General features: G+C 42.3%; 2 protein-coding genes across 2 annotated transcripts; both read left to right on the top strand.

The window, feature by feature from the left end:
• The first annotated feature begins 317 nt into the window (after window positions 1-317).
• Window positions 318-1,184, top strand: LOC134192484 (uncharacterized). The gene is made up of 4 exons (XM_062661223.1): window positions 318-525; window positions 599-754; window positions 1,011-1,078; window positions 1,134-1,184. The coding sequence occupies exons 1-4, from the start codon at window positions 321-323 to the stop codon at window positions 1,182-1,184; spliced, it is 480 nt and encodes a 159-aa protein (XP_062517207.1). The 5' UTR covers window positions 318-320.
• LOC134192276 (protein FAM227B-like) lies at window positions 1,185-5,491 on the top strand. Its single transcript, XM_062660997.1, has 12 exons — window positions 1,185-1,339; window positions 1,399-1,461; window positions 2,203-2,238; window positions 2,308-2,412; window positions 2,491-2,620; window positions 3,525-3,641; window positions 3,702-3,886; window positions 4,026-4,183; window positions 4,241-4,318; window positions 4,380-4,454; window positions 4,907-4,976; window positions 5,027-5,491. The coding sequence occupies exons 1-12, from the start codon at window positions 1,259-1,261 to the stop codon at window positions 5,216-5,218; spliced, it is 1,290 nt and encodes a 429-aa protein (XP_062516981.1). The 5' UTR covers window positions 1,185-1,258; the 3' UTR covers window positions 5,219-5,491.
• The last annotated feature ends 10,156 nt before the right edge of the window (window positions 5,492-15,647 follow it).

The following is a 15,647-nucleotide window of genomic DNA, read 5'->3' as shown; positions in this document are numbered from 1 at the left end:
CTACATGACATAGAGCTAGCTTCGGGATGTAGAGTATGTCAATTCTTACAGAATGAGATTTATCAATGCCAGTTGTTATATCAGCTCGGATTTGTCTCGCGTAGCCAGACCCTCGCGCGCGTACTAGTCCCGCATACTCGAGTGGGGTCACGAGTCTATATTAGCTAAGCGACCTCTTCTACAGCTCTAGTAAATAGTTAATAGAAACTAACCGAATTCCAACTAAAATTTAGAGACATTCGGTATCTACAAATTTCCGCTGCAACTGGTCATGTATGCGTTGCCGTAGCAACGCTGCCCCGTATAACCGAGACTACTGTATGTTTCAATTCGACGAATCCACCGACTCTGCCGTGAAGATACAATCAAGGAGGCCTCGTCCTCCTCCAAAGACGAGCACGGAATGGCTAGAGAAAAACAACTACACCAAATGGCCGTCAAGAGTCGACGGAGAAGAACTTGGAAACGTTGGATGGGATTACAACAGCAAAGAAGCAATAGCAGCAGATCTTATGAAACACGCACGTAATAGAACACCTTGACAACCGGCCGTTTGACACACACAAACGGTTGAAAGACTAACAATTTCACTTTGTAGCTCTGGACATCAAAATCCTAGAAGAAGTGGAAGCAGAATTGATGCAACTGGAAGAAAAACTGGGCGTCCATGCGAACTCATTCTTTGAAACCAAACAGATGGACACGACTACAAGAAGCAAGACTGCAGACGGTCTGCGCTTTGCCCCACATCCGGGTAAGCAACTTTTTTTGAAATTGTAAATTACCAATTTAGTAGTTAATATTAATATTAAAATAAAATTAAAGTTTTTAAAATTAATTTCTACGTATTTTTAGACTAACATTTATGCCGGTCAACTCACAAGCTTGATGATATAATTGATTATTAAATGTAAATTTAAAAAGTGATTCTGCACTGTCGGTAGGTCATCAATAAAATTTATTAAATATATAGTCTGTTTCAGGCATCTGTTTCATCTGATTTTATTTAGTCTTTTTGACTGAATTATATGATCATGATGTGGTTGCCGCGTACATCAATATCAAACCAAAACAGAAGGTATTCACTTCAATTTACTCCAATTTAAATCTTAATAGCAAAGTGGATGTTGCAGGTCAAAAATGACAGTGAGGATCAAACCGAAGCGACAAAACATGTGAATTAGAATTTACAAAGTTGCATGTACTAGAGGTGGGTACTAATGTCTGTGTGCAGGATCCTGTCTTTCCTGGATTCTCTATGGATGAGTTGACTCCGTTGCCAAGTCAACTGGAGGCTCTGCAAATTTTACTGAAGGTCACGCAAGCACAAGGATTCAAGGCATGATGTGATTGAAATGTAGGTGTGCAAAATATTTTATCATTTGCCCGTTTGTACAGCCTGGATTTACGAAGTTGTGGAAGAAAGTGTTTCTATCTCAATCATCCGTCGCTATTCTTCAAGTAAAGTGGTTTATGTACACAAACAGTCTGAACTACTTTTTTTAGTTTTGTAGTTTGATTGTAATACATTGATTGTATGCCCATGCAATAACACACTCGGACCTGGCAACTGTAGACAGACAAATAAACAGACAAAGTTAGGCTTCTTATTGAACAAGTGTTACACACACACACACACACACACACACACACACACACACACACACACACACACACACACACACACACACACACACACACACACACACACACACACACACACACACACACACACACACACACACACACACACACACACACACACACACACACACACACACACACACACACACACACACACACACACACACACACACACACACATGCACGCACACATGCATGCACGCAGGCAGACAGACAGACAGACTGACAGACACACACACAGGCACAGACACAGACACAGACAAACACACACACACACACACACACACACACACACACACACACACACACACACACACACACACACACACACACACACACACACATGCACGCACGCATGCACACACGCACGCACACACACACACACACACACACACACACACACACACACACACACACATACACACACACACACATACACACACACACACACCACACACACACACACACACACACACACACACACACACACACACACACACACACACACACACAAAAGGGCCTAACTGATTGATGATGTTGTTCATTCTCACGTTTTAGGATGCATTCTGGTGGCTTTATCTTGATCATTTTCAAGTAATGCCATACAATGCTTTCTTGTATTTCCACACTCATAGTATACATGCTAATTCTTATATGTTTCAGCCAAATGATATAGAAGCTAAATCACAACTTTTCGCTCGTATAGGAGACAGCTATGTGGCATTGTTCTGCTATATTAGTCTCGACTTCAAAGACAAATTCTTTCGGGTCTGACATTTTAGCCAATCAACTCTACACTTTGTGAGCCACAGGAGTCTGAGCGTAACATTTTATCTTTTGTATTAGTTCTATGCTGACTGCCTGTCTCAAGCCATATTCACAACATTTTGTCAAGCATACCCGGCTCTACGAATGATATTCCACGATGAGAAGTTCAAAACTCACCTTGTAAACGTTGTATGGGAATGGATTGCAGGCAAGCTGAATCACCAACTTTATGTGTTCACACATACTCGTACTTTACCACATGTGCACACATATCTATAAAACAAAAATACTTTATATTGAATGATACAGCACAATACGTGAACCATTTTAAGCTTGACTCGGGTGATTCGTACATAACATTTGCTACACTTGTCAAAGACAATTAATGATTTTATGGGCTTAAAACCAGACTGTATCTGTTGACGATCGAGTTGCATGTATGTGGCACTCTTTCATGCTACCACCTTGATTTTGTATATTAACGTTAAGCACAGAGTTGCTAATTACTGAAAGTGGGGTGAAGTTCACTACATGAGATCATTTGAAGTCACGCTGTTTAATGCTAATGTCACTGCATGACAATTTTAATCAGCAAAGTTTGTATCAAAAATCTGGATACTTTGCACTGCTTTAGAGTTTCATGTGATAAACTGCAAGCCTCAAAGCGACAAACAAATTTTAATGTGAGAAGAGTTCAATTACTGTAAGAGCATTTACATTGATGCATTAATTAAATTAATTGCAAGTAAAGATTGGTGCAGTTGATATATATTTGAGTTGACATGATGCCAAAGTTGATCATAAGTGAATGAATTTGACAGGAAATGGCATATAGTTTGCAGCCTGTTGTAACTAAAACTATTTATATTGTGTCATCACTAAATCACAGCTTAATATTTGTTTTCTGTTGTACGATACATCCAATGTCATGCAGCCATTCAACTTACTCTGAACTCACACACACACACACACACACACACACACACACACACACACACACACACACACACACACACACACACACACACACACACACACACACACACACACACACACACAACAGACACTACGGCTTTATAATGTGTATAGATACGTTGATGATTTGTGTGAAGGTATTCGACCTCCTGCAGGATCATGGAGCCAGTGGAAGATGTACGAACTCGATCCTGATTACATTGTGTCTGCTCCCATCGAAACAGATGAATCGTTTACTCACGCACATAAGAGAGGTTGATTGCCAAGAAAACATGCAACACCTTGACTAAGGTACTGATGTTGTGACTGTTTAGCAAGTAAGATTTTATTCAATTTGGGTGATATGGAGGCCTCATTGCCTGTTGGTCAAAGAAGTGTGTCTCGTTCTGCACACATTGATAGGCGCGGATCAATAAAACCTCGTCGATCTTCATTGTCACCGATAAAGTTTCAATCAAGGAATATCTCTCCGTTGTCTAACAAACCTTTAGAAGAGGAGGTTGGGATACTGTGTGTGTCTGTCCATTTTTCTGTCTATTGCATGTCTGTCGTTTGTTCATTTATTTCTCTGTTTGTCTCTCTGTTTGCCATAACAAATCATGTTCAATGTTGTGTCATTGTTTTGTTTCGTCTATTAGTCTGAACAAATTGGGCGAGGACCAGAATTCGAGCGTGTCTTGTTTGACACTAAAGGTCACAGTCCACTAGTATCGCATTACCTTCAATCGAGACATCTGCTAACAGAAGGACCGGGACCAACAGATTACATGAAGCGAACTCAATTGTCTGCATTGCCGTATGATATTTGTGTCATCAACAAGCTTCACATTTGTACATAATCTCTGGTTTTCAGACCTCCGGCTCCAACATATAGAGACGTGATTCATCATGCTCATAAAGTAGGCAAGAAAATGGCAGCCGAATATGAGAGGTAGCTTTCATGCTGGTGTAGTCAGTCGTCTGGTGCTGATGCTTGCAGAAATATGTAACAGGGAGCAGCATGAGTTCATGATGGAAGAGCAACGAGCTAGAAAACAGAATCGCAAATTGAGGCAAGAATTTCAGAGGTAATGGTGTATGACTAGCTCAAATGTAAATTATCCTCCACAATTTATATTAATTATTTTTAATTTAACTATCAAATTTATGTGCATTGTGTTTGAGCAATACAGCGTGTACTACCTTGTGGTACATGTACAGATGTTTTCCTGACATGTATCTGACATGGGACCATTGCCCTGCAGAATATCAATTTGTTACATAGGAAACCTGCTCAAATTGTAACCATGAAGCAAGCCTGCATGTACCATACATATTTTGGGCAACTCGAGTCTTGTTGCCATGTGTACGTACAAATACTATGAATTATAGTGACACTGAGATAACCAAAAAATTCTTGATCTGCCCTATTGTTTCGATTTGGAAAGAAATGCCATTAGCTGCTGCATATTTGTATGTACTGGCTGATTAATGTGTTTCTACTAGTGTGCTGGTTTAGTGGTTTCACATTCTGTTGCAGGCTTACCAACGAAATATTGTCTCGCCAACATGAAGTAAAGATGTTGAGTGATCGTCTTATTGACTCTTTGGTAAGAATCTCTACTTTCTTTTGATCTAAATTACAGTGTTTTTGTTTTAGGCGAGTGGCAGTTACATGCCCATAGGAACACTATTAGCCAGTGTTCTCAACCCTCTTGATGTCTCTGAATTTAGTGAGTCGGAATCTAATATGTCAGTTTCGTCGGATCATCAAGACACGAGAAAGTCGGTTACACCGGAAAACAGACCAAGTAGTTCACGAAGTGTAGCATCAAGGCAAACTCCTCAGTGAAGAAGGTAATGGATGTATATCGATCAGTAAAGTTTTAGAGTCCAAATGACAGACGTTGCTGGAGTTGTGTGCAGCAACTAGATCTATTTATCTCAATTGAATACGAGTAACAATATTTACTAATTGCATCTAAAAATCAACACCCTTGCTACGCAAGAGGTTGTCTACATAGAACAAAAAATCCACCTGTTACAATCATGCCACCTCGGCTTCGATACTGCGAAGATAGAGCATTCCAGATAGAAGTCTAAAACGAAGATAGGAAGGCTGCTGAGTAAAGTCTTCACTCTCTGGCCGCATCAAAAGAGATTCCTTAACGTTGTCATCAGCAGATACGTTGCACACTCCTGCATGCATATCCCAATCAAACTCAACGTAATGGTACCCTGTTGCTGTAATATAGATGGTATGACTATCTTTCTTAGCAGCAGGGTCACTTGTGATTGTCAAAGCAAATGTTGCCATGCTCTCCACTTCAACATCTGCCGGCAGTGTGAAGAAATCCATAGACTAACTTGCCATGATGTTTCGTATGAGGTTGGGTAAAAGAAGAGAACAAGACTACCTTCCTTGGCACCGAGGAAGTTGTAGACAAGACATGGCGGATGATCCAAGTCCTTGCTTTCTTACATTCTGATAACTTGTAGGTCTCTTCGGAAACGATGAATGTCGTTGTGGTACATGACTGTCAGTCAGTTTTAGCACAATGTTACACTGACTTAGTAAGTTTCTCACCTTTATCATGTTTGCCGTTTTTGCAAAAAACGACGTTATTTCGTGACTTCCGGAAGGCACTCTACGTCTCTTTCGATTTCCGATTCTATGAAACTCATTGGATCCGATGCTAGACTTCATGAACTTGGGTTGAATCTACTTGACTTTAGCTGTGGTGTAGATTACAGATTGCCTCGAAATGCCGGACTAAAGCAAACGATACTGAACGCGATCACAGAGTACTGTAATTTCTAGTGGAAAGTTCTGAAGTTTCTTGACTTCTTGACCACATAAACAGTGACTTTTCTTTAGAGTAAAATATTAGAACTGCAATGTAAACTAGCGTACAGAAGAAGGGTCAGCAAAAGGAGATTTCTGCGGAATCCCCGGAAACCCCTCAAGATCTGCCACTGCGCCACTAGAACAACCAACTGCCGAGGTCCTCGCCGTTGTCTCCCCAAAACTTATCAAGCCACACAGGCAGTAGCTAACGAAAAGTGCTGATATATTGACTGTGACTAGTACGAATAGACGAATTATCATCTAGATCAAACTCATGATCACCTGCAGCTGATAGGGCTTGTTATCTCTGGTGTCTCTTCGGCTGGCATAATAGACGAAATGCACTAAAGGTTAATCCGGGGCTGCAATCCACACTGTGTCTGGGGCGAGGCTAACTGAAGGTAGGGGTCGACTACTAATGGGTTCTCCACCAATTGTAACAGCGAGAGCACCGAAGGTGGAGCAAAAGTCAAGAACAACTGTATTGGTATGACAACACCTTCTCTAGGTAACACAAAAGGGGAGTGGCTATAGTATACTCCCGTATAATTAGACTATACTACAGTACCCGGAAACAGGTCGAACGCATTCCTCCTGCTGAGATCAAGAGACCTACCAAGCACTCGCAACGTCTGGTACATAGCGAACCAGTAACAGCAGTGCCTGTTGTCCTGAGCGCATCGGCTTTAGCGCAGCAAGGAAAACGACACTGAACCGTATCTGTCGTACGGTGTTCTGCATTGGAGTAAAGACGCGACATCGACCTCGTTCTGGATTGCGTCTAGAAATGAAGACATGTCGATTTGGGTATGTTCTACATGCATATACTAGTAAGCTTGTCTAGCTAGACGGATACAGTAGTCAATCTATTTGTTCTGCGTGTCTGCAAACGCGCTCTAGACTAGGGTAGCATGCAAACAGTGCATGCATGAAGGATCGAGGAGACGAATTTTACGCGTTCGTAGACTGAGAGTAGACAAAGAAAAGTAGAACTTGACTATAGAAGCCACCTAGTAGTAATTGAAAAGGTAATATTATAGTTCCCATACTTGACCAGGAGAGAGTTCCCCCGCGAATTGGCGCGAGTCGCCGTACGTCGCCGCAAAATTCAGCGGAAAATGGTTGAAACTGGGCCTATGGGCGGTAGGAATTGAGCTAACACCTAGATAGTAGCTACATATAAGCGAAGAAAACGTACTTTCGCCAGTCGTCCATTATTTGGCACGTATACGTACTATAGAGTAGCCCTTATCTCACAATCTCACTGTAAGGCGGGTCCACGTGTTACTCTAGAAACAAATCTACGCACGCACGCACACACACACACACACACACACACACACACACACACACACACACACACTTATTTGGCAAGTTTTCAATCTACTCAGCTGCAGCGCGCGTTAAAAGGTACAATACACATTGCTTTATTACACTCTTACTGCATCTTGCACTCTACTATACCACTAGAGGATGGCGTGGCGTGAGCTCGCGTCACATCGTTCCGCCCTATGGGCGGTAGCGATTTATCTTCGCGCGTTTACAGTACACGCGTCCTATTACTCTGTGCATCTTACACACTCCAGACAGCGCAGTTGGGACTCTACGCATTCCCCGTCTCAGACTCTGACAACATAAAACGTCATGATCTATTCGTGGAGAATGACGCCACTTCCGCGAAGTCGCACCTTCCGTGACATACGGACGGACGCACGCACGGTGAGCTGGCCTAAAACCTCTGACTGCAGCGGGCGCATCGTGCGCAGCTGCATGTTGGTGAGTGTATGTTACATCCGCATACTCGGATAATTGAACAAACAAACTCCGGTGCATCTCATTTCAGGCCGCCAGAGTCTCGTCGGAGGCAGTCCGGGCGAAATCCGACTCGACCGTTCGTCTAGGACGGCCGATCTCGACTCTTCCGCCGCCGATGGCGTCGTGTCGATCGGCGCTTTACAGACATCCAGACAGACGGAAGCGTGGGTTGGCTGACTCGCTTCGAAATTCACTGCAACATGCAGCGCGATTGGCGCGAAATCGCGCCCGCAGTGAATTTACCGCGAGACTTTCGGTGCATTTTGTCTCTAGGCTCGAATGTCCAGCCGGTCTTCCTCCGTACCGTGCAACGTCCCAGCTAGACCTCCTGTTGTGCTTTGAAGGCTAAAGAGGACACCAACGTTACAAATTCATGAAAAACGACGTCAATGTCGAGAAGGCAAAATTTTATCGTCTTCTCACATGATATTTCATATGTTTTGGTATAGCGTATCTAGACACCTCTGAATGTAAGAACAACCAACCATTTACGATGTCCTGTACAAGGTTAGTCTACGACCCATCAAGGCTCGAGAAATCGGTCCAACTAAAGTAGGAACAGTAATAGCTGGCAGCGTGGGAAAAACCCTGAATCTCGCTAACTATACATCGCAAAAAGATAATTCTAACATCATTAGGAAGTTCGTGATGACGAGAAGACAAATATATAGAGCTTGTTTCTGATCAGTATTGTACAACTACAGAATTGGCTACTTCCTGTATAGCACGCAATGTGATTGCGCCCTCATGACCAATTAGAACGACCATCTGTGACTTCACACGCGCCGCCAGGTCAATTGTGGCATTCTAATCACTACAGGGGTCATCTGTTCCAGAAACAAAGGCTTCTTCGCTTTCAGAATTCTCTTCTTCTTCACGCCTTACTTCAATGAGAACACGGTCGACCGCTTCTTCAACTATCCCGTCGGTCTCTCTATGAACTCGCTCCCGTTTTGATGTGTAATGTAATCTGTATACCTTCCGTGATGCCTTTCCTAGGCTCCTATATCTACATAATTCCCACACTGCCAGCTATTGCTTTTCTTACTTTAAAATTTTAGTTGTTGTCATTTGACGAGTTTCCAGACATTTTAGGTCGTCAAATTCTTAGGGGGTTGTGTTACGTTGATATCGATCTTGGGGTTTACAGTCCGTTCCAGAATTAAAGTCGTTGCGGCTTTGGAAAGTGGCTTAGGAAACCTAACACCCTAAAATGTACACCAATACCCTATTGTTGTAGCAATCACTTACGGTTTCTCATTACCACTGTTAACTGGAATACTTTGCCAGTAAAATGCGCAAAACAAAGCCGACGGTGCTGTAGAAAGCAATAGAGAGTGGTGGTGGTTGTCCTTAGTGTGTCGATTGCATTCTCAAACTAATTACTAGTTACTTTTTAGGACAACTTTCCAATCTAATTACAGTAGGTATGCAATTAGAGCGGTACATGATTGACAAGACTCTACAGCAAGCATCTGCTTATCTCCGAGGTAATGCATCCTACAAACGAGAGGTGTCCGTAATTGAATAAAGCAGACACACACACACACACACACACACACACACACACACACACACACACACACACACACACACACACACAACACGCACACACACACACACACACACACACACACACACACACACACACACACACACACACACACACACACACACACACAACACACATGTGTAGCTACAGCTTGAAAGAGAGAAACAAGGTTCCAAGTAAAATGTTTGTAATAGACCGCCAGCGCCTATTCTGTTTGTCTGCACTGTTTTGATGCTGTTCATCCAAGGTAAGAATTGCTTACTACAATATTCGGTCGTGAATAAATAATTTGTTGAAAAACGATAGTCTTGTATGGAGATTCTGAGACCAAGATTGGAGGAGCATATCTTGCTCACCACATGCTAAAGCGCGATGTCAGTCCGTATGTAGCAACCAGTGACATCACAGTCAGCCAAGGTGCCACTCTCACCATAGAACCGGGAGTAGTCATCAACTTCCAAGCTCGAGTCAGACTTCATGTCCGAGGAACTCTCTTTGCCAAAGGCTCACTGAACAATCAAATTTTGATGTTTCACAACATGACTGAAGGTGTCGATTCCGCTTCTATTCGTCTAGTGGGAGGTCAGAGTCCCAAAGAGGGAAGGGTGGAAGTGTTCAACGGTCACAGTTGGGGAACCGTGTGTGATGATTATTGGAATACAGATAACGCTCGTGTTGTATGCAGACACCTCGGATTTGGTGAACCCGTTGAAGCATCCACACGTAGATTCGGTCAGGGAACGGGAATCATCGCATTGGCTAACGTGGACTGCAGAGGCGTGGAAAATTCACTGTTTGATTGCCATGGAGGGAGCAGCTGGAACAACAACAATTGTCAACATTCAGAAGACGTTGGTGTTGTGTGTGGGACGGTTGGTGTTGGATATTGGGGAGGGATCGTGTTTTATGATGACGACGCGACCGAAACCATCACGTACAACGCACGAAAGTACCACAGTAAAAGTGTTTTAGAAAATATCAAAATATTCAACGCTGGAAAAACAATAAATAATGCTCCATCAACTCCTGATTTGTTGGTACCGGCTATCACCATGACAACAGCAAGTCCCTCCATCACTAACGTGTCTATTGTAGACATTAGTCACATTGGTATTCAGATCAACTCTGTACACGGGGATGTTCACATGTCTGGTCTTACTGTAGCAAACAGCAGCAATAGCGGTATATCGGGCTCACTGGCGTGGCAATTTAGATGTGATGATTGTCATTTCCATAATGTCGGTGCAACTGCTATTGACATCACTTCTATTCCAATGATACTCAAACCATCATCCAATGCTCCAACCCACCAAGGAGACTCTAGTACAACTACGTCATACTTTATTGATGATCGTGGAGCATATCTCACATTCAGCGTTTCCAGCCACAACGACTACACAAGTTCAATCAGCACAATGTCGGGATATGGACTTGCTATTAAATTCCAACGGTTTTCTGGTTATAGAGCAACACTTAGTATAATAAACGAAATAACAAAACAACGTGTACTGTCGCGCAGCGTTAGTGGCACAATTCCAGAAAACGTCATGGTACCTTATCACAAAGCAATTTTCTTTCTCGACAAACGGTACACTTCTAGCTCATCAGACATTAAAGTTTTTGTATCAAGATATCCTATTGGTAAGTCTTTGTTCAACTGCTACAACTATACATTTTATTATAAGCATACTCTATGTTTAGGTTCTCGTGGAGAAAATGTAAACAATTGTAACATAACTGGACTCGTTCGAACGTCGAGTGGAATACGACTGTTCGGAAGTGCTGGCGTCCGACGTATCATCAACTCTGTCATTACCGGCGTAACAGGAACGGCAATAGAAATGAGTGGATCTGCCAATCAGGTGATGATTTTATCAACAAATGTACGATGTCATACAAGCTCAAGGCAAACTGGCATTCGAATCAATACAGACCTACACATGCTGGAGGTAACTGAATTATATGTTACCAACTGTTACATAGGACTAAATACAAACCTATATAGCTACTCGAATGTTTCTATCGCTAACAGCACTTTCACCCAGAACTCATACCGAGGAGCAAATGTCTACAGTCGTTATTATTACTCCAGCTACTTGCCTCAGACTCTACAACAAACTTCTCAGCTTCAAGTTTCTAATTGCACGTTCTCTGGAACTACAGACACTGCTCTTAATGTTGATATTTATGTCTCTGATTCCAACTCACACTCGGTTCACATCGATATCACAGACAATACGTTCCAACAAAATTTGCAAGCACTCTTGTTTACATGCAGATATCGTGACGGCTATGCCATCATCGCTAGAAACAACTTTATGAACAATAATGGAAAATGCTGCTCGGGAGTAATGGGTATTAATGACAATTATTATTACAGCAGCTCAATACACGCGCCAGTTATAGTTGAAAACAACGTCTTCACCTACAACAGTGGAGAATATGTAGTGAGGTTGTATGCAAGAGCATCATTTCACTCTTCTCATCAACATGTTGACAGTTTGTTAATATTCAGAGAAAACGAACTGACAAATAACTCTCTGTCATCTCTCCCCACCGGATATGCAAAGTCTACTCCAAATGCAGTAATTGTCCTTACTGGTATAGGCTACATGAGCGTCTACAATAATGTACTTGACAATCAAAATGCAAACACAGAGCTGGCGGTTCAAGTGGAAGGATACTCATCACTAGACACAATCAACGTCACACTCAACTGGTGGGGAACAACAAATGAAGAAAAAATTCTAGAAAAAATATTTGATTTTGATGATTGTAATCACTTGTTAGTCGCTCAATATTTTCCGTTTCTTCTGTCTCCATCCATCTCTCATGTTGCATCATCAAGTCATCCGAGATCGTATCCTCCATTTCTGAATTACAACAGAGAAGTTGGAGGCCAACTGGATACTGATTTTACATTAACTGCTTCCGGTGGACCTTACACTGTAACACGTGATGTGACTGTTCTAGCAAACGCAACACTGACTGTAGAAGCGGGTGCCGTGCTGACTATCTTGCCATATGTTGGAATATTGATAGAAGGAAGGATCTTGAGTAAAGGAACGCCTGACAATCCCGTTATATTTACTCACATAGTAAAAGATGCCAAAAACGAATCAAATTCTGATACACAATTACTAGTCCGTTTCTCTGAACCTGTTAGCTACTCCTATTTCGTATACGGCACTATTGAGCTGCAACTCAACGGATTGTGGTACCCACTTTGTTTCAATTCACGATCGATTGGTTATTTGTCATTGGACAGCATTGCGTTATTGACATGTCAACAACTTACTTATTGGAACAAACATGATAATTGGTACCACCGGTGGTGGCAGACTGAGTGGTTTCCTGCCCTCGGAGATCCTATTGTTCGTGATTTCTGGTGTCCCGAAAACGCAACGTCATTTAATAATTGCACGTTCAACACATCTAGCTACGCTCCTCATTCGAAATGTTTACAGGTTGTAGAAGTTCGATGCTACTGCTATCACTCTCCGTGTTATCGACAATCGTCTCAATTTGCTCAAACCAATTGGGCAGGTATCCGCTTTGCTCCAACCAGCACCGTCTCCAACTATCCTTTCAATCAGAAAACGCCACGATCCGTTCTAAACCACACGAAAATTATAAGAGCAGGTAATAGATATGATAAGACAGTACCTTCTGTTCAAGCGATATTCCGTCCTCCACAAACCAATGGATTAACCATCAAAGACTCGGCATCGGCGGCTATGGAAGTGTCGCACTTACACGAAGAAGCTGTTATCAACGGGGTGACCATTGTAGGTGCGGCTGGAGATGGCTTGGTTATCCGTAGACCACGTGGTCGTAGTCTGATGGTAAAGTATGTCACAGTCAATGATGTAGCAGATGCAGGAATACACGTCTACGACTTTTCGTCTCTATTGTCTGCCAACGTGGACTATGAATCCATTTGCTCTGGACAAACTATTATATCTGTAGACCCAGAAGAAGGATCTTACGTTGGAATGTCTCAAGACGATCATTTACCAGGAATTAGTTGCTCCGTTGTTATGCAAGGTCCACCTAACACTATACTCTCTGTTCGTCTTGTCAGTCTGAGACTTTACGACGATGATAGACTTTACATACGAGATGGCGCTCAATCCGCGAGCTCTCTTCTTGTTTCATATTCTGGATACAGAACGAGTTCTAGTAACGTGCCAGTCTTGTCTTCCAGCAACAATATTTACATACAAGTGACAACAGGCCAGAAGACGGGCGCTCCTGGATTTGCTTTGTTTGTTGACGTCATTCCTACTACTGGACAACAACCTGTTGTTATCATCAAGTCAAGTTCTATTCATAATTCTCAGTATGGTGTGTACTTTGAGAATGCGTATGATGATGCTCGAATACAGAACGTCACAATCATGAACGTTCTCAATGATGGTGTGTATGTTTACAGTCATGAAGGTGATGTGATGGTTGATAACTGTACTATAGCTCATACAAAAGGAAATGGAGTGGAGTACAGGTATGGAGACGGACAACAAATTGTTACTAACAATCGAGTTGTCAACGTTTCCACAGGAATATATCTGTACATGAATTACTACTACTCTAACAATTTCGGCTGTCACTCGACGTTGTCTAAAAATTTTATATCACAGGCCAGAAAAAATGCAGTTTTATATAGGACATACAGGAATAGACGACGTCAGTGCCGTTGCGATATTTCGCACAATTTCTTTGAGTCTAATGAAGAAGGAGTTCATCTGCAAAATGACTACTATAGATACTCTAACGCACGACTGCAACTGGATTTCACCGTTTCCAATAATTTCTTCTCAAATAACAGCGGCACAGACTTATTCCTTTCAAGAAATGGAGACTGGAATGGAATATTTAGTATTTACTCCAACACGTTTGAACGACATCGAGTTGGAAGAGGAGGATGTTTGACGTTGCAAGGTTATACGACTTCGTTGGTATCAACTGGCAATCTTTTCACACACAATAGAGGAACTCATGTTGTCCGAATAGAACCACAAACCCTCACCCAATCTGACTTTGTATTTACCAACAACACAATGATCGACAACTACGTAACCGAAAGTGACACTTACCATCGAGATGGTCGCTCTGCCGTCGTGATTGTGTCCACTTCAGATCGTTTTCTAATCAAAAATAATCATTTTGATAATCCGGGATCTCTGTTTGAGTTGGGAGTCGAGATACCAGTTCAAAGCTCTCAAGAGAGAGTCATCGATGTGACCAACAATTACTGGGGAACGACAGACGAAAACATCATTATTGACCGCATTCATGACTTTGGTTACTGTTCTCGCTTAGCTTCTGCACAATATTTTCCTTTTCTCACTTCTAAAAACGGTCCTACAGCTTCGCCTTTCTTTTCTGCAACACTGGTTATCACTCGTCCTAATAGCATCGTACGAGGGCGTGTGTCGAGCAACACAATATTAGCAGCTTCTGGTAGCCCATACGTTGTTATTGGAGACATCACCGTCTTACCTGGTAATACACTAACCATAGAATCAGGAGTAGAACTGAAATTCACTCACAATACTGGAATTCTAGTCGAAGGGCAGCTCATTGCTCATGGCAACGACAATTCTCCAATATTACTGAGAGACGATAGCTTTGCAATTAGTGACCTGCAGCTAGAAGAGGGCAGTTTAAGACTCGTTGACGGTTCATCTCAATGGAGAGGAAGAGTGGAAATATTTCACAATGGCAACTGGGGTCCAGTCTGCGCTGTGTATAATTACAGTGATTGGCGATGGCGGGAATACCATAATCATTATAACACTCGAGTGATATGCCGAGAATTAGGATACTCTAACGCTAATCGGCAATGGCCGTACGTTGATCCAACCCTAGAAACTTCGACTAACGCAGCGTGGCTAGAACATGTATTGTGTAGAGGAGACGAAGAGACTTTAAGACAATGCATTAATTATGATTTAAAGAAAACTACCTGCCACTACGGTCAATTAGTGGCGTCATGTTCCAGCCAAAACGTCGACGGTCATTATAAAACGCACAACTCCGTTTATCATTGGACTGGAGTTCGAT

Source organism: Corticium candelabrum, chromosome 16, assembly GCF_963422355.1.
Source record: "Corticium candelabrum chromosome 16, ooCorCand1.1, whole genome shotgun sequence".
Lineage (NCBI taxonomy): Eukaryota > Metazoa > Porifera > Homoscleromorpha > Homosclerophorida > Plakinidae > Corticium > Corticium candelabrum.
Note: the sequence above shows the minus strand (reverse complement) of the source record. Positions and strands in the feature narration are given on the sequence as shown.